Source organism: Vicia villosa, unplaced genomic scaffold, assembly GCF_029867415.1.
Source record: "Vicia villosa cultivar HV-30 ecotype Madison, WI unplaced genomic scaffold, Vvil1.0 ctg.002339F_1_1, whole genome shotgun sequence".
NCBI classification, from domain to species: domain Eukaryota; kingdom Viridiplantae; phylum Streptophyta; class Magnoliopsida; order Fabales; family Fabaceae; genus Vicia; species Vicia villosa.
The window spans coordinates 284,216-311,931 of record NW_026705899.1 but is presented as its reverse complement, the minus strand read 5'-3'; the positions used below and the strand labels follow the sequence as shown (position 1 = coordinate 311,931).

Genomic DNA, 27,716 nt, shown 5'->3' with positions numbered 1-27,716 from the left:
ATCGAGAGAGATGAGAGACGAGTTTAGAGTGTGTTTGTTTGGCGGGGGCGATTGAAGAATCTTTGACCGGTGAAGATGATGAAGCCTCCGCGCCGTCATGAGAAGGAGGGGTTCTGAGTTTTCATGTGAGAAAGTTAGTCCCAAACTTTAACCCTAATTCCTCTTTCTGTCTAGTTTGTTTAATTGAATTAGTGGATTATTGCAAACTTAATGGATATTAGTTAGATTAATTGAAATAAAATCTAGATTAATTGAGTTGGATCAAGAAGATTTATGGATTATCAACCTTGGGCCACGAATTCAGATATCACACCCCTCTCAGGCCCACGCACCATTCTCTTTTGGTGTAGATTAGGAGTGAACAAAAAAATATTTGATCGGGCCATGCTCAAACGAAATTGCCATTGTCCATACCCCCTGTGAGCCTGCTATACCTTCTTTTCTAAAACAAAAATGAGCATTAAAACAAATTGTTGGGCCACCAGGCTTGGGCCCTGCATTTTTACTCTGGACTGCACCACTAGTTTCATATTAAACCCCTCTGTTTCATTTTAATTCATATTAGATTTAGTTCTTTTTAACTAGTTTGTGTTCCATAAGTTTTAGTATTATAAAATGAATGAAAAACAATAATTGTTGTTAGATGTTAGCATGATAAAAACATGTAAAATTTCCTTGTTAGAATTTAAATGTTTTGATACATAGTTTAGTTCTATTTCTTTGATAAAATGTCATAAAAACAATTTAATCTTGTTATATTTTGTTTTAGAATTTAAGTAGAATTTAATTTCTATTATTTTTATGGCCGGTGCATGCCTCCTTGTTATTATTGACTCGATTGTTGAGATGTGCGAGATACTTCGAGAGAGCCTTCGATTGTGATTCGACTTGCTTCGTGTTCCACTTTATTTGTGGGACACGAATTCGCTTCTGGTGCGATTGACTTGCGTCGTGTTCCACTTTATTTGTGGGACACGAACTTATTCCCGATGCGATTCATCTGATCTCTCATTCATTGAGATGTATATTCTTGTGTTGTCTGACATGTGTTCTCTTGCAGGTTGCTCATGTGGTTATGCTCGACTTGTACCACAGGTCGCTCGTGATTTATTTTCACGACGACGCTTTCAGACTTGCTTTGCTTGATGACGGCTTACGAGAAGTATTCCGGACTTTGTTGCTTTTGCTTGCTAGCTCATTGCAGATTTGCTATCCGTTCGGTATTGTCTCCTTTTCCCTTTTACTCTTTCGCGCATCATATGATGCCATGAGAAATAGGGTAGGCATGAAACATCATTCTTAACATGAGAAGTAGGGTAGGAATTCATCTGGCCAGGCCCTCGAAAGAGGCTCTATTTTTGTTGGCATGTTTATGTTTGTGCTTGCAGGAAGTCCTAACCAAGACCATTGTAAGTCCTCAAGAAGGCAAGCGGAGAGGGTTCGTAATCAACCCCCACAACTTTCAGTCCCCAGGTTGTCCCTATGCTCACTTATTGCAAGTTTAGAGCTCTGGACAAGTCCCCAAGATCGTCGAGTCGAAGGCCCAATGAGTAAAGTGAAGCGGGTCCATGCAATCGGACCCTCGCATTTCTTCGCTCATGTCGACCAACATTGATGCTCGGTGTACGCACGCACCACTTTCCTTTTAGATCTGTGACGGCTTGGTTGCTGAGAGGAATTCGCTCCTCTTGTCTATGGCCCGATCTCTTTGCGCGAGGTCTAATACTTGGTTGTCTCGGGTGATCCGCTTCCCTTGGCTATGGCGAGACCGCTTTTCTACTACTTGGCCTACGCCAGTAGGTGTTTGCTTTACGAGCGAAACTCGTTTGTGTGATACTTTTGCTTGCATTCGCCTTTCCCCATATGTTTCTAGTTTAGAGTAGTCTTTCACCCTTTGTATGATAACATAGGTAGCAAGCTTTCTCCCTTAGCTTAGGTTTTCCTCATGCATTCTTTAAAACACAAACCACACTCTTTGATTTTCTTTTCTTAAGAGCTTGTTATTTCTGCTCCATTCCCAGCATAAGTCTCCAAAGGTCGAGCAGCGGAGTACGAATGTAACTCGTTCACCTAAAAAACACAAAAAAAGAAATTAGTTAGCCGATCTACGATACCTCTGATTCCTCAAAAAAGGATACGTAGGTAGCAGGGTAGGGCCCGTGCGAGTACAATTCTTTCTTTTCCCTACATTTTGCATGCATATTAGTCTAGATTAGCGCAGTTTGCTTACACACCCATAGTTTTAGACACAAGCGTGGATACCATCGAGTACGATGGGCGCGAGGGGTGCTAATACCTTCCCCTCGCGTAACCGACTCCCTTACCTTCTTCTCTGGTCGTGAGACCGGTGCTTTGTTTCATGGTTTGCTGGCATTCCTTTCCTTTTCAGGATAAATATGTTAGTGGCGACTCTGTTAATTTTCACAATAGCGACAAATGTATGCCTGATTATGGATGGAATGATTATTTCCAAGATACAAAGAGTGGATGGAGGGTGCCCTTGCAGAAAGGTTATTGCTTGTGGAAAGTTTTTGTGAAAGTGTTTAGCTCGACTACTCGACACTTGTCTCGATATCCAAGACTCAATTGAAGGTGAAGAAAGGGACTGTTACTGGCCTGTCCCAGCCTGCACGGTCCCTTGAGAAAGAACTCTGATGCGCCTGAATCACGGAGATTTGCAATGGTCTGCCCCAATGTTGATCATGGGATGAATGCCCTAGATTGAAAGGAATTATTCCAATTAATGTATTCTTCAGGTATTTTCTCCATGGATGACCAACCTTTTCCCCTGTAAGACTACTCAATGGAATTTCACTATAAAACTTTCCTTGGTATCAAGTACTTACTTTCAGATTAGAGACACTTCTTTTTTGAAAAGAAATGAGGATGCATTGCACATGTTAATCTCAAAGTCACAGTTTTTATTTGTCAAGAATGTTGTAATGATACTAACACAAATGACAAGCAACATTTTATGATTCAGTTTGACATGATTTTACTGTTTGTATGCTTTCAAAACAAACCCTGCTTCAGTTAGGACTTTTAAGGGTTGTAACATGGCCTGGTTCACGGTTTTGAGAAACAAAGGATAAAGGCTCCAATTCTACTTAACCCACCCATTCTTCATGATGTTCTCCGGTCATACGTTCAGCTAGTTCGACACGAGTATTCACCTTTCAGGAAGGATTGTAATGGACAAGGATCCTTTATGGTTTTGATGGAGGTGGCAATCACCCTTTGGTGCTTTTATTGATGGTCATAACAACTTGTCCCTTGGAGGATTTTTTTTGTCTTTTGCTTTCAAATTTTTTTTCTTTTTTTTTTGACTTGGCGGGCTATTGCTTCATTTTTTTTATTCATAATTTTCTTTCGCCCTTTCTTTTTTGTTGTCTCTTGTTCGGGAACAAGTTGTATGACTTTTGTGATTGGCTTGATGAAAAGGTTGTGGCTGCCTCATTCTCAGTAAGCGAGAGACGTCCATTGTGGATTGTACTATTCTACTTTTATTGTGAGAGATGGGATATGATTGATCTTCTGATGAAATACCTGAAAGTTGAGCGCTCAATCGAACTAACTAAAGACTACCCTGCCCCTGATTAAGATTGAGGATTTTATATTTTTGAAACGAAACTCCTACTCCTTAGGCTAAAAGGGGTTGACGAGGGTTTCAATCCCTTATAACTCCAATGTTTAATAACTGAAACAATGTGTGTACATCGTTAGCTGGATTTTTGTTACAAAAGCATACGGTTAGTAATTCATACATTTTTTATTTTCATCATTCTCCTTTTTTTGAATGCTTTAGACAAATGAGTTAAATCTCAATGAACATAATGACAAAAATAAATGATTTGAGAAAAACATGTACATTGCATTATTTTTATTTATTCAAACAGAATGAGTTTCTTACAATGAGCAGTACTTGATAACAACGAAAATAGTACAGTTGAAAATGCTTGAGAAATCTAAACAATGGCAAGATTGGCCTTATTCTGATGCAAATGAAAATTTCTCTGACAAACACAAACTCTTTAGGCTCCACTAGTGGAAGGTGCCCCATGAGGAGGCGTGGGGTTATCTGATAGTAGCTTGATTCGTTAGACCAATATTGAGAATCTATGTTCAGAATCTAGTTTTGATGATAACAAACGTATATTTTGTGAGTAACAATTTTATTACTAATGATATCATTGAGTGTGCAGATATTATGCTATAAGCCTTATACGACAACATCAGAAAGAAAAGCACAGCATCAGACAAGCACAACATCAAAAAGAAACTCAGACAAGAGTTATGGATTTAAACAGAAATATCAAGGTACATGAAGATTCGTTACAACAAGAAATCACATGATTAGAAGATCAGAAGTTCTGATAAAGTAACACAGTGACATACAAAAAGCTACAACAACAAAGTCACACGCGGACAAGAAAAGAAAATACAACCTCAGCCTACAAAGTGCAAAAGTTCATAATCAAAAGAAAAACCGTTACAAACATCATCATTAGCAAAACAGTTGCAAATAATTAATGGAACAACTCCCAAGGTTGATTGAAGAAGCAACCCACATGCAGCGCGTTGGAAAGACAAGCTTAACCAAGGAAACATGCTACCAACTGTTATCATCGCGCTAGAGATAAGATTCTGCCGTGAACAATACTTGTCATTACTGATTCAATCGAGACAAAGCATTCAAAACAATCTTCAAACAAATCTCAACGGCTAGATTCCAACGGTAACACATCAAGCTATATATATAGATCAAACTTCAAACTTGAATGTGTGCATCCAGAGTGTGTATCCATAATGCATCTATAGAGTACAACAAAAGAGAGATCTTGAGAGAAAATCTGTAGAAGAGCAGCTGAGCATGAAAGCGTAAAAGAAAAATGTGGAACCATGCTCCAGAAGTTACACAAGAGGCAACACATACTTAGTATGTGATGAATCAATCCATAGTGTTGTTATACACTAATTATAAGCCTATGTGAAGAAAACATAAAAGAGTGAAAAATAAATTTATGCTATTAAGCAGTATCCTCCAATGGAGTTTTAAGAAATCCACTAATACTTGATCAGTTTAAATATTGCTCACATTAAATGACTAGAGAAACTGAACACACTGAATTGCTGCTCGAAAGTGTTTCATGTTTGCTTATGATCAGTATTCAAGAAGAAGATGAATATCCACGCACAAGAAGCAATCAACATGAGAGCTATTGCTCCATATCTGCTTATGAAGAAGAAAAGAAGATGGTCTAACAAGAAGGAATTAGATTCAAGAGTTGAAGCACTAATCTCCTTAATCAAACCAGAGAAGACCAAACTAAAATTACAATTCAAGTAACTCACACGCGATGTCGTACTGGATGTTATGACATCCACAATCACACAGAATAATACTTTAAAACAAAAGTGCATAAAAAAAGTAAAGAACACAGCAAATTGTTCACCCAGTTTGGTATACAACAATACCTACTCTGGGGACTACCAAGCCAGGGAGGAAATCCAATATAAGCAGTATTATTTCAGAGTTAAAATCCCCCGTTTATAAATCCTCACTTAAGACCTACCCAATATAATTCCAATCTAATCCTAGACCTGAGTATCTCCGCTCACTCCCCCTTAATCACATTACTGATTACAAACAAACATTAATCAAATAAGAGAGAAGACACACATCAAAACACACCTTGATCTGCTTAAATGCTTCAATCAAGAGACACACACTCATGCTTATAAGCTTAGAGTGACAAAGTACAAAAACAACCTATTCCAATACAATCATCAAAAGACAATTGCTTGGAGTACAAGAGACTAAACACACAAACATATAACTACGGTTCTTCACAATTAACAAATATCTCTGCGTTCCAAATTAGGATTGCAGTCTTCTTATATGCATCTCTTGGGCCTCGGGCTTTCCAAGAAACAAATTAGGGTTAACCAAGTTAACCTAATTCACACGTCATCAGGCTGTTACAGAATGTGCTGTTAACGAAATCTTCTAGGAGAAATATTTAGCACACAATAAAATGTTTCCTAAATTGTAGATTGAGAGAAATCAGGAAACATAATAGTAAAACATAACAGCTCCTGCTGTCAACCATGAATGACATGACATCGGTCATGACATTCACTGACAAAACCTGTATTTCCTTAAACATATGCAGCCTGCATAACACCATATAAAGCATGTCATGACATTGGTCAAGACATTAAACACCCAGGTATGTTTTACCAAAAATGCAGACAACATGAAAACACTTACAATCTCCCCCTTTGGCAAATTTTTGGCTAAAACAATCTGTCACACCATATCAGAGAAACACTTGCAGTAGAAAACACACAACCATACACAATCAGAGCTAATACAATACAACATACCACACAAAAAGCATACACTACTACTACCATCCGTATGCATACATCAACCACAACTGCTGATACTTCTACACAACAATCATCAAAGCACATAACATGGCTACACTACCACTACAACCATACCACATGAGCAGCTGTCAAGTATAACAGAAATAAACTACTATACTACACACAATCATATTAATCAGATCAACACAAAATAAGCATCGGAAATGTTGATCACACATGCTTGTTGTTCCGGGGTGACATTTACTACCCCCCTGTTTGGCCACAAAAGTTGCCAAAGCAAGCAATCCCCTTTTATATAAAGAAATTTATGATTCCTCATAGATGCAGACTCCTAACTTGCTTCGCAAGTTTTCAAACTATGTTGCATCAAGAGCTTTTGTGAATATGTTAGCTAGCTGAACTTCAGTGGATACATGTTCCAAGCAAATCACTTTGTCTTCTACAAGTTCTCTAATAAAGTGATGTCTGATATCAACATGTTTGGTTCTACTATGCTGAATTAGATTCTTGGAGATGTTGATAGCACTGAGATTGTCACAGTACAAAGCCATGACATTCTGTGTAACATTGTATTCAGTCATCATTTGTTTCATCCAAACTAGTTGAGAACAGATATTACCAGCTTGCTATGTATTATGCTTCAGCAGTTGATAACGAGACACAATTCTGCTTCTTGCTAAACCATGATATGAGATTATTTCCTAGGAAGAAACACCCTCCAGATGTGTTTTTTCTATCATCAGCACTTCTATCCATGTCAGCATCACAATACCCAGTTAGGATAGGGTCACACCCGTGAGTGTATAATATGCCATGGTCAGAAGTTCCATTTACATATTTGAAGATTCTCTTGACTTGGTTTATGTGACTTACCTTGGGTTCTGCTTGATATCTAGCACATAATCCGACTGCAAATGCAATATCTGGTCTGCTGGCTGTTAGATATAGCAAACTTCCAATCATGCTCCTGTACAAACTCTGGTCAACACTTGTGCCCCCTTCATCTTTAGATAACTTTAGGTGTGTTGGAGCAGGAGTTCTTTTGTGACTAGCACTATCCATTCCAAATATTTTGACTATGTTCTTGGCATATTTGCTTTGAGACAAAAAGATGGAGTCTTCCATTTTCTTAATTTGTAGTCCAAGGAAGTATGCCAATTCTCCAACCATACTCATTTCAAACTCAGTCTGCATTTGAGTGACAATGTGTTTTACCATTCCATCTAACATTCCACCAAACACTATATCATCCACATATATCTGAGCAATCATGATCCTTCCAGCTTCATTTTTTACAAAGAGAGTTTTGTCTATTCCTCCTTCCTTGTATCCATTTGTGGTCAGAAATTCAGTTAATCTCTCATACCAAGCTCTGGGAGCTTGTTTCAAACCATAGAGAGCTTTTCTTAGTTTGTAGATATGGTCAGGAAGATTTGGATCAGCAAAGCCTTTAGGTTGTTCCACATATACTTCCTCATTCAAGTATCTGTTCAAAAAGGCACTTTTTACATCCATCTAATATAGCTTGAACTTCAAGATGCAGGATACTCCTAGAAGTAATCTGATTGAATCAAGTCTTGCCACAAGAGCAAAGGTCTCATCAAAGTCTACTCCCTCTACTTGAGTGTATCCTTGAGCTACCAGTCTGGCTTTGTTTCTAGTTATGAGTCCTTGTTCATCAGAATTGTTCTTGTATATCCACTTGGTACCAATAATATTGGTTCCTTCATGTCTAGGTACCAGTTCCCATACTTCATTTCTTTTGAACTGTTCAATCTCATCTTGCATGGCACTGATCCAAAATTCATCTGTCAAGGCTTCCTTCACATTTTTTGGTTCAATTTTGAACAAAAAGCAATAGTTGGCAATGGTTCCTCTTGATCTAGTCATTATACCACTGTTGAGATCACCTATGATAAGTTCCTTGAGATGATCTTTATGAATTATGATAGATGGATCTTTGTTAATTGCTTCAGGTTCAGGTTCTGAGGGAGGCTCATTACTGACTTCAGGTTGGTCTGACTTCTCAGCCTGAATTTCAAGGAATGTTCTGACATTCTCTATGACATAGAATTCTCCATTTTGGTCATCAAAAATAACATTGATGGATTCCATCAAGACTTGTGTTCTAGTGTTGAATACTCTATAAGCTCTGCTGTTTGTGGAGTATCCCAAGAATATACCTTCATCACTTTTGGAATCCATTTTCCTTCTTTGTTCACGATCTGTCAAGATGTAGCAGTTGCTTCCAAACACATGAAAGTACTTAACTGTTGGTTTCTTTCCTATCCACTGTTCATAAAAAGTAGAGGAAGTTCCTTTCCTCATTGTGACTCTGTTATGAACATAGCAGGCTGTGTTCATTGCTTCAGCCTAAAAGTACATAGGCAGCTTCTTTGCATGGATCATAGCTCTGGCTGATTCTTGTATAGTCCTATTTTTCCTTTATACTACTCCATTTTGTTGAGGTTTAATAGGTGAGGAAAATTCATGATTGATTCCTTCAGACGAGTAGAATTCAGCAAATTTGGCATTCTCAAATTCCTTTCCATGATCACTCCTTATTCTGATTACAACATTTTCCTTTTCTCTTTGCAGTCTAGTGCATAGGTCCTTGAACACCTCAAACACATCTCATTTTTCTCTAATAAAACTTATCCATGTGTATCTGGAGTAATCATCAACCACCACATATGTATACCTTTTCCCTCCAAGACTTTCTACCTGCATTGGTCCCATTAGATCCATATGTAATAGTTCCAGAGTTTTGGAAGTAGTGAGTTGATTAATCTTTGGATGAGACATCCTGGTTTGTTTTCCAGCATGACATTCTCCGCATACTTTACCTTCGTCAATCTGTAGCTTTGGAATTCCTCTCACAGCTTCCTTGTTTATGATCTTCTTCATTCCTCTCAGATGTAGATGACCCAGTTTTTGATGACACAGTCTTACCTCTTTTTCTTCTTTTGCCATGGTGTTAGCTGGAGATTTCGATTGAAGAAAATGTTTCTTGAAGAGTTGGAGTTCGAAGAAAAATGGCTTCTGATGGCCATGTGTGAGGATGTTATTTAAGATGAAGATGATTGAAATCGAAGCTGAATCAAGATAGATTGTCTTTGAGACTTAAGTGTTTTCTCGAAATACAAAGAGTACTGAAGCTTGGCGTATTTTGTGGCATCCTCGTTAAAGATCACGTTGCCATGTATCGAAAGAGAATTCAGGCGAGAGGATTTGAATTTCGACATTTTCTGTATAACCGAACGAGAACAGATGGCGCCCCAGGGATTCGAAGCGTATGCATGTGAGCAACGTGGCGTTTCGTTAGTGTAGGACCGCTAGGGTCGAATTAGTATAAATAATGGTCTTAGTATCAGGATCCAGTGTGTTCATTTTGTACAAATCACTCACAAATCACTCAAGTATCAAGTGTTAAGAGAAAGAGTTCGCTGAGAAATGTACGTATGACACCACACATTTAATATGTTTGTATTTCTATTACAGAATCGAAATGTCTTTTAATTTCCTTTACTTTTTCGCCTAGTCTTTCTTGTAGTTTAAGTCTCTTTATGTTCTTCGATAAATCTTTACATTTCTGCACTTTACAATTATTGCATTTTACATTCTTGTACTTTACGTTTCTGAAAGTTACATTCCTTTATCATTTCGTCAAAGTCTTTTTCTTACATTTATAACCAGTTTATGTTTCAATTGTGCACATTCTATGTTAGTTTATTTCGCAAGTTACTTATATGTTCATACTATAACCGAGTTTCGACGCAAAAGACCAACAAAAATGAATCAAATTATCTCAAGAGACAACTATTTGACTATGTCCTAGGATCAATCTAGTCGATCCTGCGAGTAACCAAAGTATATATTTATAGTTTGGAGGACTAGCGATTGTTTACCGAAAATCACCGTAAACAAATTGGCACGCCCAGTGGGACAGTGTCAAACAGATTGTCATTAATTTGTTGTTTTGTTTTTGTCTAGAATATATCAAGACCTTGTATGAATCTTAGGAACGGTAAATTAACCAACAGTGCACCACCGATTCCTAAACGAAGGTACAACAAGAAAATGGTCAATTTGTCCAGTGGAAGGGGAGATTAAGATCCCCCACAAGGGTCAGGAACAGTAGCAGCAAGTACTACAAATGTTTCGACTTCTATGTCAAAAGCGCAGGAGATACCCGAGCCATGCCCGAAAATACATCAGGGCCAACAGGAACAGTCCCAGTTTCCAGTTCGACCACTGTGCCTCACTTCACAAGCACGACAAAAATACCACATTTTGCGGCAAATTTCGTAAATCAACAACAAACCCCAAGGCCATCGTCATCATCATTCGAGGGTTGGAGACCTGGAAAACCATATGGAATGCCGTTTTCATATATGACAGGATTACATGGTGCAGGACCTACATATACTCAACCTGGTGCGACAATATTTTTGCCTAATGCATGTTCGATAGATTGAAGCGCGCAAAATATAGGCCCATCGGGCCAAATGCCTCCATTAACGACCAGCAGTCAAGTAGTATTTCGGCATGAGATGGATGCAAGTAACCACGATATGGTGGGTATTCTTGCTAGAGAAATAGGATCGATCTTTACTCCCTTAGTAGCAAACATTACCAGGACTAACCAGGATAATGTAGAAATATACCAAAAAATATCTTCACAAATAGGTCGAATGGCAGATTTCTTACGGGTCCCTCAAACTAGGCAAAGAAATAACCAATCTACCTATCGAGAAGGTGACCCAATCTTAGAACGAGTTCAAGATGTAGTTCCGCCACCTAGCCAGGTACCCGTCAAAAGAAATCAAGTAATAGATTTAGAAAATCAGAATCACGGGACCAATGCTGGCCAACAACAAGTTCCCCAGGAACAGCCTAGGCTAGTTGTAGTAGGTAGGGACGAACATCCATACGAAGTATTACACAGGGTTAGGAGAGATAATATGGCAACAGAAAATAACCTAACCGCCATGATAGAAAGAATTATGGCCAATAATGGCCTTAATACTGGACTTCGACGTCCAAATTACACTTCCCCTGTAGTGGAGTATATTATGCAAACGGAATTACCAAGAGGTACCAAAGTACCTAAATTTACGAAATTTTCAGGGGACACTAGTGAATCGACTGTGGAACACATAGCCCGATACATGACAGAGGCTGGTGATTTAGCAGGCAACGAAAACTTGAGAATTAAATATTTCCCTAGTTCGCTAACAAACAATGCTTTCACATGGTTTACAACCTTACCCCCAAATTCCATAGATGCGTGGGCACACTTGGAGAGATTGTTCCATGAACAATTCTATATGGGCCAAACCAAGATAAGTTTGAAAGAGTTGGCTAGCATTAAGAGGAAATTCACTGAACCCATAGATGATTATTTGAATAGGTTCCGTTTGCTGAAATCAAGATGCTTCACAGTTGTTCCAGAACACGAATTAGTCGAAATGGTTGCAGGAGGTCTAGACTATTCAATTAGAAAGAAACTGGATAATGAATATTTGAGGGATATGGCCCAACTAGCAGATAGAGTTCGACAAGTCGAACGATTGAAAGCCGAAAAGGCCAGGGCGAACAAGAATTATAAGAAGGAGAGAGTGGCATACATTGAGGCTGAAGATGCTGAAGGCGAGGCCTTCGAAGATTCATATAGTTTTGAAGAGGTCGAAATAGACTTAGCCGAATTAAAAGAAGCGCCACCCTATTCTTGTAAATTGCTCACCCCTTCGAATGGGAAAAATCCAATCGAGAATGACAAAAGTGATAAATTTCCAAAGAAAACTTATACTTTTGATGTCACTAAATGTGACGAAATATTTGATTTACTAGTAAAAGATGGCCAGATGATAGTGCCTCCCGGTTCCAAAGTTCCTCCATTGGAGCAATGGAAGAAACGAGGCTTTTGTAAATATCATGGTGTTTTAGGCCATAAAACCTCACAGTGCTTTCTTTTCAGGGATCTAATTCAGAATGCTATCAAGGATGGACGTTTGAAGTTCGCAGATAAGACAAAGAATCACATGAAAGTCGATGCTGATCCCTTGAACGTTGCTGACACAAGCTACGCTGAACCAGTTGACATCAATATGGTGGATGTGTCTGAAGCTGACATTGCTGAATCGGAGATGGTTTCAACCGAAAAGCAGGCAACTGAGAGCCTAAATGACAATGTAATCTTCAATACTGATGTTGAAGAGTCCTTCGAGGCAGAAATCACTGAAGAAAACTAGCGAGGCCACTGAAGACCTTAGGGTGAAACTTCAACAGATACAGATCTCTAAAGCTCCCCTAGCAGGCGTAAACATGGTGAATGTTAGGCAACCTTTATCTGAAATAAAGGAACTAGAGAAGTGTCTGCTGAGAGAAAAGGGAAACTATGGAAGTCCACAGACAGGTGGAAGTTTGAAAGATTATCTCTGGAGGTGTCTTGAGAAAAATGCTGGACGGATGCTAATGTGTTCAAGGTGCTCGATTATGCTGAATCGAAGGGTCCAAGATAACTATGAAAGGGCCCAACGAAACAAGATGCAGCAGCCCTGGAGGGAAGGAAACCAACTGTTGAAGGTTTATCCAAGGCCAGAAGAAAGCTTGGTGAGTTTCTTGGTTAGGTGTCACAAGAAGAAGACATAGATCGTATGTGTCCCAGATGTGGGGCAGTCTATGATAACCTTATGGAACAATCATTCGAAAGGGTGCTATTTACCACTGGTTGGGAGACTCAAGGACTCTGTCCCAACATGTATGTATTCGACAATCGAACACCATCAAAAAGGTCGGATAGTCCTCATCCTAAAGCTTGAAGAGTGACATTCAGACTTCCTGCAGACATACCCATGGATAGATGGACACAAGCTGGTGCAAGAAATAACAAATGGCGAAGTTGGGACCAAGGTGGACGAACTGCAATGGCTTATAGGAAGCAGTTCCAGGCATCAAATTAAGAGACGTACAGACTGGAGAATTACAAAGGAAGAAACCCAATGTCTAGATCTCAATGGAGAAGACACCAAAGAATGAAGAAAGCCCAGAAAGAATACAAGGCAAAGGAGGCCGGGGAGTCTAGCAGCACTAAAGTCCCAATGCAGGGGGCAAGGTCAAGCAAACCTCCGGTAGAATGCAAGCTATTCAGTTTTGAAAATGAGAAAGAAGAAGAAAGGATGCAGTCTAGTCCTTGGAAAGAAGATGATAGATTGACTAATGATTTCGACTCAGATGGAGTATCATCCATAAACTTCAACTACAATGTGGTTTCTGTACTTCCCCACGAGTTTTACCAAGAGACGGAGGTTGAAGACTGCGAAGAAGCTGATGTAGAAGAAATGGAGAAACACAGACCTGTGTGTTATTATGTGTTGAATAATGGGGCTGTTAAAGAACATAATACATTTTTTGAAAGACCTGACCAAGGTATGAGGAATCATTTGAAACCCCTTTATATAAGAGCTAAAATTGAAAACGTGGGCATTAACAAAGTCCTAGTTGATGGAGGGGCAGCAGTGAATCTAATGCCCCAATATATGCTGAAAAGGATTGGTATGTTCGATACCGACATAAGGCCTCATAATATGGTTTTGTCCAACTATGAAGGGAAGGTAGGACATACCTTGGGAGTAATCCAAGTGAACTTAACTGTGGGTTCAGTCACAAGGCCTACGATGTTCATGGTTATACCAGCAAAATCAAACTATAACCTTTTGTTGGGAAGAGAATGGATCCATGGGGTTGCTGCAGTACCTTCGACAATGCATCAGAGACTAACTATCTGGAGAGAAGATGGTATAGTGGAAAACATAGAAGGTGATCAGAGTTACTATATGGCTTATGTTAACCAAGTCAACAAGACTAGTTTCGACAGAAACTTAGCCAATATAGGGCCATGCAATGCAGCAGAAGATATATACGCTCCAATTAAAAATGCTATGTATTATCTATCCTTACACCCAAATGGATTCCAGTGGAACAGAGAAATAATGGACGGTCCAGATGACACAGAACCTGTCGAAGGATTACCAGGAATACGGCCAACTGGCTGGGACGAAGGCGGTAATTATGCCTGAGTCATCTGTCTTCGAAAAGATTTCGGCTTACATAGCCGAAAACAAAAGAAAAGCAGCTCTTGAGGCCGAACAAGCAAACATGGTTGTCGAAGCCATTCGCAAAGAATCAGAAGTACCAAGCCCGGGGATACACTTTATCCCACAACCACCTGACAACGAAATACATGACGAATAGGTTTCAAGCAAAGAAGCAAGTCAAATATTAGACGCAATCTATGATGAAGAACCTTTGGGGTTTGAAAAATATCCAATGGCTCCAAATATAAAGATGTTAGCTCAAGACCCACTCGAAGAAGTAAATCTTGGAGATGAAAGTCGAAAAAGGGTGACATACATTAATGCAAAGTTAGAGCCAGCCATAAAGTCAAAAGTTATTGCGTTACTAAAGGAAAATAAAGATTGTTTCGCCTGGGACTATGATAAGATGCATGGTTTAGGGAGAGATTTGGTCGAACTGAAGTTGCCTATAAAAGAAGGGAAGAAGCCCATCAAGCAAACTCCCAGAAGGTTCGCACCAGAAATCCTCTCAAAGATTAAAGCAGAGGTCGAAAGACTTCTTCGGTGCAAATTCATTAGGACTACGAGGTACGTCGAATGGATTGCTAATATTGTACCAGTTATTAAAAAGAATGGTTCTTTAAGGGTATGTATAGATTTTCGTGATCTAAATGCAGCCACCCCTAAAGATGAATATCCTAAGCCTGTGGCAGAAATGTTAGTAGACTCAGCCGCAGGCTTCGAATATCTAAGTATGCTAGATGGATATTTAGGATACAATCAAATTTTTATTGCAGAAGAAAATGTGTCCAAAACGGCCTTTCGTTGCCTTGGAGCAATAGGTACCTATGAATGGGTCGTTATACCTTTTGGCTTGAAAAATGCTGGGCCAACTTATCAAAGAGCAATGAATTCTATATTTCATGATTTTATAGAAACATTCATGCAGGTGTACATAGATGATATTGTTGTAAAGTCTGTTTCAGATGATAGTCATCTTGATCATCTCAGCCAATCATTCGAAAGAATGAGAAAACATGGCTTAAAGATGAATCCCCTTAAGTGTGCTTTCTTTGTGCAGGCTGGAGATTTCCTGGGCTTCGTAGTCCACAAAAAGGGAAGAGAAATTAATCAGAATAAAAAAAAGGCTATTATGGAAACAAAGCCTCCATCCACGAAGAAAGAATTGCAAACACTATTGGGAAAGATAAACTTCTTAAGAATATTTATCTCTAATTTGAGTGGGCGTACGCAAGCTTTTTCCCCCTTACTTCGACTGAAGCAAGGAAGATTCGAATGGCATGCTGAACATCAAGAAGCTTTTGAGAAAATCAAGCAATATTTGATGCATCCACCCATCTTATCCCCCCCAAATGGAAAGAAGCACATGCGCCTGTATATCTCAGCTTTAGATAATACAATAGGTAGCATGTTAGCACAAGAAGATGAAAATGGCATCGAAAGACCCATTTATTACTTAAGTAGAGTACTCAATGATGCAGAGACTAGGTATAGCGACATAGAAAAATTCTGCCTTTGTTTATATTTCTCTTGTATCAAACTCAAGTATTATATAAAGCCAGTTGATGTTTACGTTTCATCTCATTTTGATGTTATTAAACATATGCTATCCAAACCAATATTGCATAGTCGAATTGGCAAATGGGCTTTGGCCCTTACTGAGTACTCTCTAATCTTTGAACCTCTTAAGGAAATGAAGGGACAAATCGTGTCAGATTTCATTGTGGATCATGCAGTGGTTGAAAATCCTTAACAATACGTAGACTTGAAGCCTTGGAAGTTGTACTTTGATGGTTCAACACATAAAGAGGGAAGTGGAGTTGGTATTCTCATAATTTCTCCTGATGGAATTCCAACAAAGCTCAAGTATAAAATTGAAGGCCCTCTATGCTCCAATAACGAGGCTGAGTACGAAGCATTGATTGCTGGACTTGAAGCCTTGTTAGAATTGGGGGCAACCAGAGTCGAAATTAAAGGAGACTCAGAATTAGTGATAAAGCAACTGACGAAAGAATACAAATGTATCAAAGAGAATTTGATCATGTATTTTTTCATAGCAAATAGGTTGCTTAAAAAATTTGAATATGTGGATTTAAAACACGTCTCAAGGGTAAATAATCAAGAAGCAAATGATTTGGCACAATTAGCCTCAGGATACAAAGTATCAAAGGAAAAATTAGAAGAATTGATCGAGGTGAGAGGCAAATCAATGGCCACAAAGTTATCTCCAAGCGATCTGGATAACTCACAATTAGGCTTCGCCAACGAAGAGGAATTTGAAGTTTTAAATATAGATTCCTTAGCATACACGGATTGGAGGAGTCCAATTGTAGATTACTTGAGGGATCCTTCGACAGATACGAATAGAAAGGTGAAATATAGAGCCTTATCATACTTCTTGATGGGAAATGAATTGTTTAAGAAAACCCCTGAGGGAGTCTTATTAAAATGCTTGGGCGAAGCTGAAGCGTACTTGGCACTCTCGAATGTGCACAGTGGGGCATGTGGTGCTCATCAAGCGGGGCACAAAATGAAATGGCTTTTGTTCCGTTATGGAATGTATTGGCCCACTATGTTAAAAGATTGCATAGAGTTCGCCAAAGGTTGTCAGGAGTGTCAAGAACACACAAGTATTCAACATGCGCCTGCAAATGAATTGAGTTCAATCATAAAACCATGGCCTTTCAGAGGTTGGGCATTAGACTTAATTGGAGAAATCCGTCCCACATCATCCAAAGGCCAAAGATATATATATATTAGTGGGAATCGACTATTTCACAAAGTGGGTTGAAGCAATACCACTAGCCAATGTAGACCAAGAGGCTGTGATTGAGTTTATCCAAAAACACATATTATATAGATTTGGAATCCCAGAAAGCATAACCACAGACCAGGGATCAGTGTTTACTGGTCGAAAGATGCAAGAATTTCCGAAAGAGATGGGATTCAAGTTGTTCACTTCTACACCTTATTATGCTCAAGCAAATGGACAAGTCGAAGCAGCCAATAAAGTGATAATCGGTCTGATAAAGAAACATGTAGGAAAAAAACCTAAGAATTGGCATAAGACCTTGGACCAGGCACTTTGAGCTTGTCGAACATCACCAAAAGAAGCCACCAATACTAAACCTTTCCAATTGACGTTCGGACACGATGCAGTACTCCCAGTCGAAATATACTTGCAATCAGTCAGTATTCAGAGACAAGAAGAAATTCCCCCAAATGTATATTGGGAAACGACGATGAATGAGTTAGTTTATCTGGACGAAGACAGACTTCGAGCATTGGAAATGATAAAAAGGCACAAAGAAAGGGTGTCAAGAGCATACAACAAAAAGGTGAAAGGTAAAACATTTATTAACAATGACTTAGTTTGGAAAGTTATTTTGCCTATAGATCGAAAGAACCAAGCTTTAGGCAAATGGTCTCCACACTGGGAAGGCCCTTTTCGAATCTTAAAGTTATTTTCAAATAATGCTTGAGATAGAAGAGTTGGTAGAAGATCGTAGGATCTTAAAAGTGAACGGGAAGTATCTGAAAAGATACAAGCTAGTCATGCATGAAGTGAAGATTGCAAAAACGTAAACATTAAACATAGATGTTGTGAGCCAAAATGGTAAAACATTCGCCAAAATGGATTTATCTTTATGCAAGTCAAATAATATAAAGTAAGAAGACTAATGATGTCAAAATACATTCCATTATGTTAAAGGATTAAGGGTACATCCAGTCAAAATGGTTGCATGGTATGCAAACCAAAGTTACAAAAATTACTACTAAAATAAGTGTTCAAAATTATGGATAGCAAAGATAAAAACCAAGACCCACAACGCCTCCAACAATGCCTCCAACAATGCCTCCAACAATGCATCCTTCAGTTAATCCTATTTTGCAAACCCTCTAAGTTCAGCAGGGGCAAGCTTTCCGCTTCAAAAGGATCAAGGAATCCTTCCTTGCGCAACTGTTTTACTAACCCTTGTTTAATAAACATGTGGGATAGTAATCTTCCGTAGGGAAGACAAGAAGGTTTGTCTTGGCGAGAGGAAGCAATAGCAACGGCTTCGGTAAGATGTTTGAAAATCATCAGTGGTATGTTGATTTTCTTTTTCTGGAGAGCACATAGCATGAACTCCAGGTCTTCCACCATAATGCTTTCCTGATCCTCCTTTCGTGGGAGAAAGTTGCCCACTAGAAGTTGATGCCAAATCCTACAGAGGAGGTCGTTGAAGGGATCGTTAGCAAAGATGCTCGTTAAAACGGAAGAAGTACTCATGGTAAAAGAGTTGTCAACAAAAACTTCTCCAGAGTTCTCACATCTCAGCACTTCAGAGATGAATGATGGAGAGATGGTAATGCGGGATCCACGGACTTGGGAAACAATGGTGGTTTTCCCTTCTGAATCCATCTGGAGGGATGCAAACATCCAGAAATCCGCCAACATGTTTGGGTAAACAGACCCTTCTAGGATTCCTTGGTAAACTTGTAAGTTTTGAGAGGAAAACAGTTCATTAACGTTAACGCCGCTTTGATCAAACTCTTCGGCAGAGAGTTTGAACTCTTTCTTGATAGCAGATTTGATATTGTTATAAGATAGAGGTGTCATTGTTGCAAGAAAGTTCAAGAAAGAGAAAACCTTGATGAAAATATGGAAGAGGATGAATAAACGATAAGAATGGTAAGGTTTATATAGAGGACGTTGGTCTTAGAGAGTGGTTATGCTTTAAATTCCGATTGGACCGCGTGTGGTTTCCCCCGAGGGAAGATGTGGTGTCCGCCGTTTCTAGCCTTGGAAGTTGAAGTGTAATCATGTTAGAAACTGATACACGCACGTCTTAATTAGACGTTTTGAAAAAGTGATGTCATTATTAAATGATTGTTACGGCTAGTGGAGTAGAAACGTCAAATCAAAAACTAAGTGGCTGCGAAGGGTAATCATATCACGTGTATACGCTATCGAGGTCATTATGATAGTTGAAAAAATAGATTTTGACAATTTAAGAATTGTTAAAATTTTAGTTGTGACATTGCATGATAGGATATATGGATAGTTAAAAGACAAATCATACATATATTCATTGACCAGTCTGATTACAAAAGGTAGAACAAGTGCAAAACGAAAAGGCATTACAAAGGTTATCATAATTAATTGAAGTCTTCAGGAAGATTATTTTTCATTTTGGAATATTGGGATGCCTATAATGACAAACGGCGTTCGATTATTGCTTGCTGCTTCTTCAGCTCTTCGATTTCTGGTACTAATTTCTGCGCCGTTTCGAGATGTTGAATCCCCGTTTGCACCACTTCATCCAATTCATTCTGCTTGGATTGTTTGATTTCCTCTTGACGAGACTTGGCGGTTTTAATCTTCTCTTCGAGAAGTTCAATTTCTTGTTCCCAAGATTTGATGTCCGCTCCACAGGTTTCATACTCCTTTTGACGCTTTGCACGCTCAAGCTCAAGGGCACCAGCTTTGGTAGTTGCTTCATTAGCAGCTTTCCACGAAGAACTATGAGAAGTTACTTTCGTGTTGAGCTTTTGGTCAACATCTCGCTTTCGAAGGTTGTCAGCTTGAAGTTGATCAAGCAGAGAAGTTAGTGAAACAATCACTTGTGAGACTTCGTCAGAAACCTGGAGTAGATCCACCTTCTTTAAAAGATTGTTCAGCCCAAAGCAGCTGGTGGAATCTTTGCTCAGAACTTTGATAAGGTTAGTTTCAAAGAACTTTTTCTTTATCTGGCGAAGGAGGTTTGGAATATCATTTCCTGAATCACTTTCCACCAAGATGTTCGAAGAAGGCTCAACCATGGTGGGTGAAACATTTTTGGCATTCATCATAGCCTTGAGGAAATTTACAGGATCATTGGTTTTAAGTTGATCTAATTCAGCTGGAGTAAGTTCAAAAAAAGTTTTGGTTGAAGTAGTCGCAGGAGCAATAATAGTACCAAAGGTTGAAGTTTCAATATGACCTGATTTTTATAAACTAGAAACTTCATCCATAGCTTCATCCCCAAAGTTGGTATCCTCATTTCTGGTGGAGTGCTCAGATACGTCTCCAGTATTAGAATGTTGAGGAGGATCCTCCATATCTTCGCCTTGATTGATAACGGGAGATTCATCATTCGAATGAGTATCTTCAGTCTGCTCAGAAGAAGCAGCTTTGGTGCTGGGTTCATTTTCTTCGAGAAATAAAGAAAGGCTAGGAGATTTTTGTTGAGGAATTCAAAGCATATAAAGGTTTACCTTGGGGATTATCAAGATCAAGGTTGAGAATTGAAGCTTTGAAATCAGAAGTAGCTGTGCCTGCATCATCCTACAAATGCAAGGTAAAATATAAGCTTAGCATAGAAGGTTAAGCACAATGGAGTATTAAAGTCCAATATTTGATACCTTGAGAGGGATATTATCGGGGCTCGAATTATGACTTTCGACAACTGGGACATTACTAGTGGTTTTCAAAGGTAGTTCATCAGAGGATACTTTATCGCTTGACGAAGTAAGCTTTGAAGTTCCAGATCCCCTTTCTTTAGCTGAAGAAATGGTGGCCTTTTATCTTTTCTTCACAGCTTGTCTGGTACGAGGAGGAGATTTGTCTTCGTCATCTGAAGCACTGATGTTCGAATATTTTCGCTTTGAAGTTGGTGGAGGTTTCGAACTCTGAGAATATTCATACTGAGAAAAGTGGATAATATTCAGAATAAGCGCACAAGTTAAAATATGAGAATATATATATACCGTTGGTTTCTTGCCAGTGGTGATAGGATCACTCCCACTTGCTTTGTTGCTTCTCGATGCATCAACATCCTTTTGTGCAGCCGCCTCCTTAATTACTTTTTTTCGACCTACAGCTGTGAACAAAATAAAAGTCAGTATATAGGTAAGGAAAGAATGTTAATCGAAGGATTATCCAGACCCCAACCTTCAGGTATTGGAGTCAAAACACGAACGTGCTCAAGACTTATAAGATGATGTCCCTTGAAATTATCCAAGGTACGCTTAGTCGGAACCAATCGTTCAGCGCGTTTTTTGGATTGTTCGCAAAGGATTTTTGGGACATTCCCACACACAAACCAGTCTGGAAAAGGAGGACTTAAAGCCACACCAAAATCAGCACTAGATAGTGGAAGGAATTTTGGAGGATAAAGTTTGAAAGCCACTTCATAACGTTGTTCAGGTCGAACATACGTGGGCAATTTCAGCTTATCCAGTTTGGTGGAAAATTTTTCACGCAAAATGACCGCAGCTTTATGAACGGTCCGACTAAGATCATCAGGCCTATAGATAGTTTCAAAGAATATTTGAAAGTCTTGAATTTCTTTAATATGAGTCGAAGTACCTTTTTTGAAGTTCGCCTGCACATCAGCAAAAGCTTCAGTTAGTTCTTGTGAAAGACTTTCAGCATCGAAGATTTGCTTGGTATAATACTCTATCCACCATTGATGGAAATCTATGGTAGAATAGAAAGCAGGCTCGAAGGAAATAGGAGAGAGGGTCGTGATGCCGACATATTTGGAGATTTTAGACTCATAGTCTTCTTCAGATAAGTGCATAGTGTGCAGACACATATGATTTCTCTTTTCATACAGGCATTTTGGTTTAAGTTGAACCAATCCAAATTGTCTTGATACGAGATTTGGTTGGTAACAAAGGAGACAGCAATGACTCTTGGGAGATCGTAATCGATGGTACAGCAGTTTAGGTGTCAGAAAAGCCTCCCAGATAACCATGGATTCAGCTTGTTGATCTGGAGAAGTTGCTGGGAATTCTCGTGTGAAACATTCGGGACCTACTCCTCTTTTCACAAATGGAGCCAAAGAAGGACTAAACTGATAACGTTTAGCAAACATCATCATGTACGCTCGAAAAGTCTCCTGAAGCTTTCTTGGTTCTTCTTTGGGAGTTAGGTGGGCTAATCTAGTCCCTTTGACTGTTCGATTTCGGATTGCCATATCTTCTTCGTCCACAACACCTCTACGTGGGAGATAAGCTTCGAAAGTAGCATTGAGCCATAGCTATAGTAACCAGAAGGGTCCAGCGAAGATAAGAGATCCTGATTTGTATTCTTTGACGAGATCTGTTGCTTCGCCAAGATTTTCATAAAGGAACCCTAAAATTAACTGGCTTAATTTTAATTTCTTGCCAGCATTTATCTGGTTAGCCATACAAAGGTACCTCTTTGCCACTTGGAGAGATCTAGAACAAAAAAACGCATCTCGAAAGCCAGAGTGCCAGAAATGCAATATGTTCTTCATCTACGACTTCAGTAGTCGTTTGGACATGGTGTCTCTGGATGAAAGCAGTATAGGTGGCTTTGATTTCATTAAATTGGATGGTGTCAGTATCCATATAGTTGGGATCGAAAACTTCCCCAGTTGGTCGAAGCCCTATAATAATGGCTATATCGAAGAGAGTTGGGGTAATCATTCCACAAGGAAGGTGAAAGGTATTGTGAGAAGCATCCCAAAAATATACTGATGCTACTAACATGGTTTGGTTGTATTCTAAACCTGTTTTGGATAATTGAATTAGATCATAAATCCCTAATTCTTTCCAGAACGGAGCCTTTTTGTTTTCTACCTTAGTCAACCAAGCATAATACAGTTCAGGATCCTTTTCTAAAGGGATTGATCTAAATACTTTTAGGAAATTGGTCGCATAATTCAACCTAATTTTCTCTAAGGCTACAGTGGCTTCAGTCGAAGCGTCACCTACATTGGCAGTTTCAGCTAAGATTAGGTTACCATCTTCTTCTATTTTGTTCTTACTAACTAAGGGCCTAGTCTTATAGTAAACAGGAAAGAATTTACCCAGAGAAGAACTACTACTTCCAAGTAAGGGACCCATAAAAGCATGAGTTTTTCCAGAAAGAACAAAAGGGATGATTACCTGAGAAGCGTAAATGGCACGAGTTTCTGCTACGTTTGGGTCTGGAATGTATTGTTGGTTACCTATCTGTGTAGGGCGTTGAAACTGTTGAACAAGTTGGAGAGCGTTTGAAGTTCCCGACGTGGAGGTTTGAATGGTGGGAGACGCCATGGATGCGACTGCTTCAAGAATTAGGTTAGAAAACCAAAAAGGGTTTTTTGTGTATTTAGTCGCAGAAGAATGAAAGACAAGGTTGTGTGAAGGCTAAAAGCTTGAGTATTTAAAGGTTTAGTAAGAACCTTTTCAAGCCTTTTTGAATAGAGGTCAAAAGGACACGCGGCAAGAGATGATTTAATCTAACGGCGGTCGAACAGTTGTTAGCCTTACTCCTAGTATCTAGGAGCAATGATCACGAGTAATGACAAAACGTGGGAATGCATGTTTTAAAGAGACGTTTTTGAAAATGACAAGACGTTTTGAAAGGTAAGTCATAAATGATTGTGACGTTAGTCAGATGTCTTGGAACTCTAAAAACTGAGTAAAATGAAATCTCATCATGACAAGAAACGCCTATTTCTCTTGTTTTTTGAAACAGGCATTTATTGGGGGCAATTTGTTAGCTGGAGATTTCGATTGAAGAAAATGTTTCTTGAAGAGTTGGAGTTCGAAGAAAAATGGCTTCTGATGGCCATGTCTGAGGATGTTATTTAAGATGAAGATGATTGAAATTGAAGTTGAATCGAGATAGATTGTCTTTGAGACTTAAGCGTTTTCTCGAAATACAAAGAGTACTGAAGCTTGGCGTATTTCGTGGCATCCTCGTTAAAGATCACGCTGCCACGTATCGAAAGAGAATTCAGGCGGGAGGATTTGAATTTCGAAATATTCTGTATAACCGAACGAGGACAGATGGCGCCCCATGGATTGGAAGCGTATGCATGTGAGCAACGTGGCATTTCGTTAGTGTAGGACCGTTAGGGTCGAATTTGTATAAATAAGGGTCTTAGTATCAGGATCCAGTGTGTTCATTTTGTACAAATCACTCACAAATCACTCAAGTATCAAGTGTTAAGAGAAAGAGTTCGCTGAGAAATGTACGTATGACACCACACATTTAATATGTTTGTATTTCTACTTACAGAATCAAAGCATCTTTAAATTTCCTTTACTTTTTCGCCTAGTCTTTCTTGTAGTTTAAGTCTCTTTATGTTCTTCGATTAATCTTTACATTTTTTCTGCACTTTACAATTATTGCATTTTACATTCTTGTACTTTACGTTTCAGAAAGTTACATTCCTTTATCATTTCGCCAAAGTCTTTTTCTTACATTTATAACCAGTTTATGTTTCAGTTGTGCACATTCTATGTTAGTTTATTTCGCAAGTTACTTATATGTTCATACTATAACCGAGTTTCGACGCAAAAGACCAACAAACATGAATCAAATTATCTCAAGAGACAACTATTTGACTATGTCCTAGGATCAATCTAGTCGATCCTGCGAGTAACCAAAGTATATATTTATAGTTTAGAGGACTAGCGGTTGTTTACCGGAAATCACCATAAACACATGGAACATATAGATGGAAGACTTGCGGTTCTGGGTTCCCACAAGTAATAGTTGTCTTTGGATCTGACTCCTTTCATGACCTCCACATTCTCTTCATTAGTTACTACACATTCATCTTTGGTAAATCTGACTCTTAGACCTTGATCACACAATTGACTGATGCTGATTAAGTTTGCAGCTAGTCCTTTTACCAGCAGAACATTGTCTAGTTGAGGAGCTCCAGAATGTCCTAGTTTCCCTACCCCTTTGATTTCCCCTTCGGCTCTATCACCAAAAGTCACAGAGCTAGTGGAATGAGGCTTGATATCTTCTAACATGTTCTTCATTCCAGTCATGTGTATTGAGCATCCATTATCAAAATACTAGTCTCCTTTGGTTGACACCCTCAAAGAGGTGTGAGCAATTAAGGCAGAAAGTTTGGCAACCCATTTTTGTTTCTTGATAAGATCGTGCTGCTTGGGCTTGTCCTGAGCTGTTTGATAGGGGTAACCATACAGTTTGAAGCAAAACGGTTTTAGGTGACCAAACCTTCCACAATAGTGACATCTCCATCTTTGAAATTTCTTCTTTGTTTAGTTCCAGTTTCTCTTTCTATGATGTCATGACATCGGTCCTGACATCTGGTTGACCCGGTGAGCTGCAGGTTTTGACCTTTTGCATCCTAAATTAGATTCAGGTTTTCCCTTAAATCTTAACCCAGACATGTTGCCTACTTCCTGTCCAAGTTCCAGAATCTTTTCCAAGGAGTCAGTTCCATTGTTCAGCATTCTGATCGATCTTGACATCTGATCTAGTTTGAAGTTGAGCGTGCAGACTTCACCATTGAGATGTACTATGGTTGCCAGATGTTCTTTCTTCTCAGCTTCCAACTCTTCTATAAGTTTCCTTTGCTTCTCCCTTATTTTACCTACTTCAGTACTCTTGACACATAGCTCATTGTAAGAGGCTGCAAGTTCTTCAAAGGTAGGATCCTTTGTACTGGATTTGTATTCAGGTGTACATACACTAGTTAGTGCAGCACATTTCTCTTCAGTATCACTCTCAGAATCTCCATCAGACCAAGTGACAGACAACCCTTTCTTATGCTCCTTGAGATAGGTAGGACATTCAGCTCTAATGTGTCCATATCCTTCACATGCATGACACTGAACCCCTTTGCCTTGATTGGCTTCTCTTCAGCTTTGAATCTTCTGCTAGGATCATAGGTTTTGCTGATGTCATTGGAAGTATTCTTGACATTAAATCTCTTAGGCATTGATCTGAGGATCTTTCTTACCAGCTTTTCTTCAGACATTTTTTCTCCTCAGGCTCTTGAGGTATTTGCAATCTCAAGGATATTCATGTAGAACTAATGAATGGTCTCATCCTCTTTCATCTTGAGATTTTCAAACTTGGTGATAAGCATTTGAAGTTTAGACATCTTCACCTTGGATGTGCCTTCATGAGTTGTTTTGAGAATATCCCAAACTTCTTTAGCTAGATCACAGTGCTGCACAAGTCTGAATATGTTATTGTCAATTCCTTTGAACAAGGCATTTAGTGCCTTGGAATTGCCCAAAGCCAGCTCTTCCTTAGTTTTACTCCATTGTTCTTCAGGAATTAGAACAGTGGTTCCATCTTCCATTACCTTCTCAGAATGTTTCCATCCGTTTTCTACAGCTCTCCAGGCCTTGCTGTCCACAGACTTTAAGACAGCTACCATACGAGGTTTCCAGTAGTCATAGTTAGACCCATCCAGAATGGGTGGTCTGTTCCCAAACACTAACAATTCCTTATCCATAGTACTAGAGTTTTGTTGTCCCTAGATCTCACCCAGATGTAAACAGGCAGGGTGCCTGCTCTGATACCAATTGAAAATTCTAGTAACTCACATGCGATGTCGTACTGGATGTTATGACATCCACAATCATACAGAATAATACTTTAAAACAGAAGTGCATAAAACAGTAAAGAACATAACAAATTGTTCACCAAGTTCGGTATACAACAATACCTATTCTGGGGGCTACCAAGCTAGGGAGGGAATCCAATATAAGCAATATTAATTCATAGTTAAACTCCCCCGTTTACAACTCCTCACTTAAGACCTACCCAATGTAATCCAATCTAATCCTAGACCTGAGGATCTCCACTCACTCCCCCTCAATCACAGCAGTGATTACAAACAGACATTAATCAAATAAGAGAGAAGACACACTTCAAAACACACCTTAATCTGCTTAAAAGCTTCAATCAAGAGACACACACTCGTGCTTAAAAGCTTAGAGTGACAAAGTACAAAAACAACCTATTCCAATACAATCATCAAAAGAAAATTGCTTGGAGTACAAGAGACTAAACACATAGACACAAAACTACGGTTCTTCACAATTAACAAATCTCTCTACATTCCAAATTAAGATTGAAGTCTTCTTATATGCAGCTCTTGGGCCTCGAGCTTTCCAAGAAACAAATTAGGGTTCACCAAGTTAACCTAATTCACATGTCATTAGGCTGTTACAGAATGTGTTGTTAACAAAATCTTCTAGGAGAAATATTCAGCACACAATAAAATGTTTCCTACATTGTAGATTGAGAGAAATCAGGAAACATAATAGTAAAACATAACAGCTCCTACTGTCAACCATGCATGTCATGACATCGGTCATGACATTTACTGACAAAACTTGTATTTACTTAAACATATGCATCCTGCATTACACCATATAAAGCATGTCATGACATTGGTTAAGAAATTAAACACCCAGGTATGTTTTACCACCAATGCAACCAACATGAAAACACCTACATAA

At 39.0% G+C, this 27,716-nt stretch overlaps 1 protein-coding gene across 1 annotated transcript; it reads left to right on the top strand.

Moving 5' to 3' along the window:
• Positions 1-27,716, top strand: LOC131638597 (uncharacterized). The gene is made up of 2 exons (XM_058909165.1): positions 1-133; positions 1,061-27,716. The coding sequence occupies exon 2, from the start codon at positions 10,902-10,904 to the stop codon at positions 12,645-12,647; it is 1,746 nt and encodes a 581-aa protein (XP_058765148.1). The 5' UTR covers positions 1-133; positions 1,061-10,901; the 3' UTR covers positions 12,648-27,716.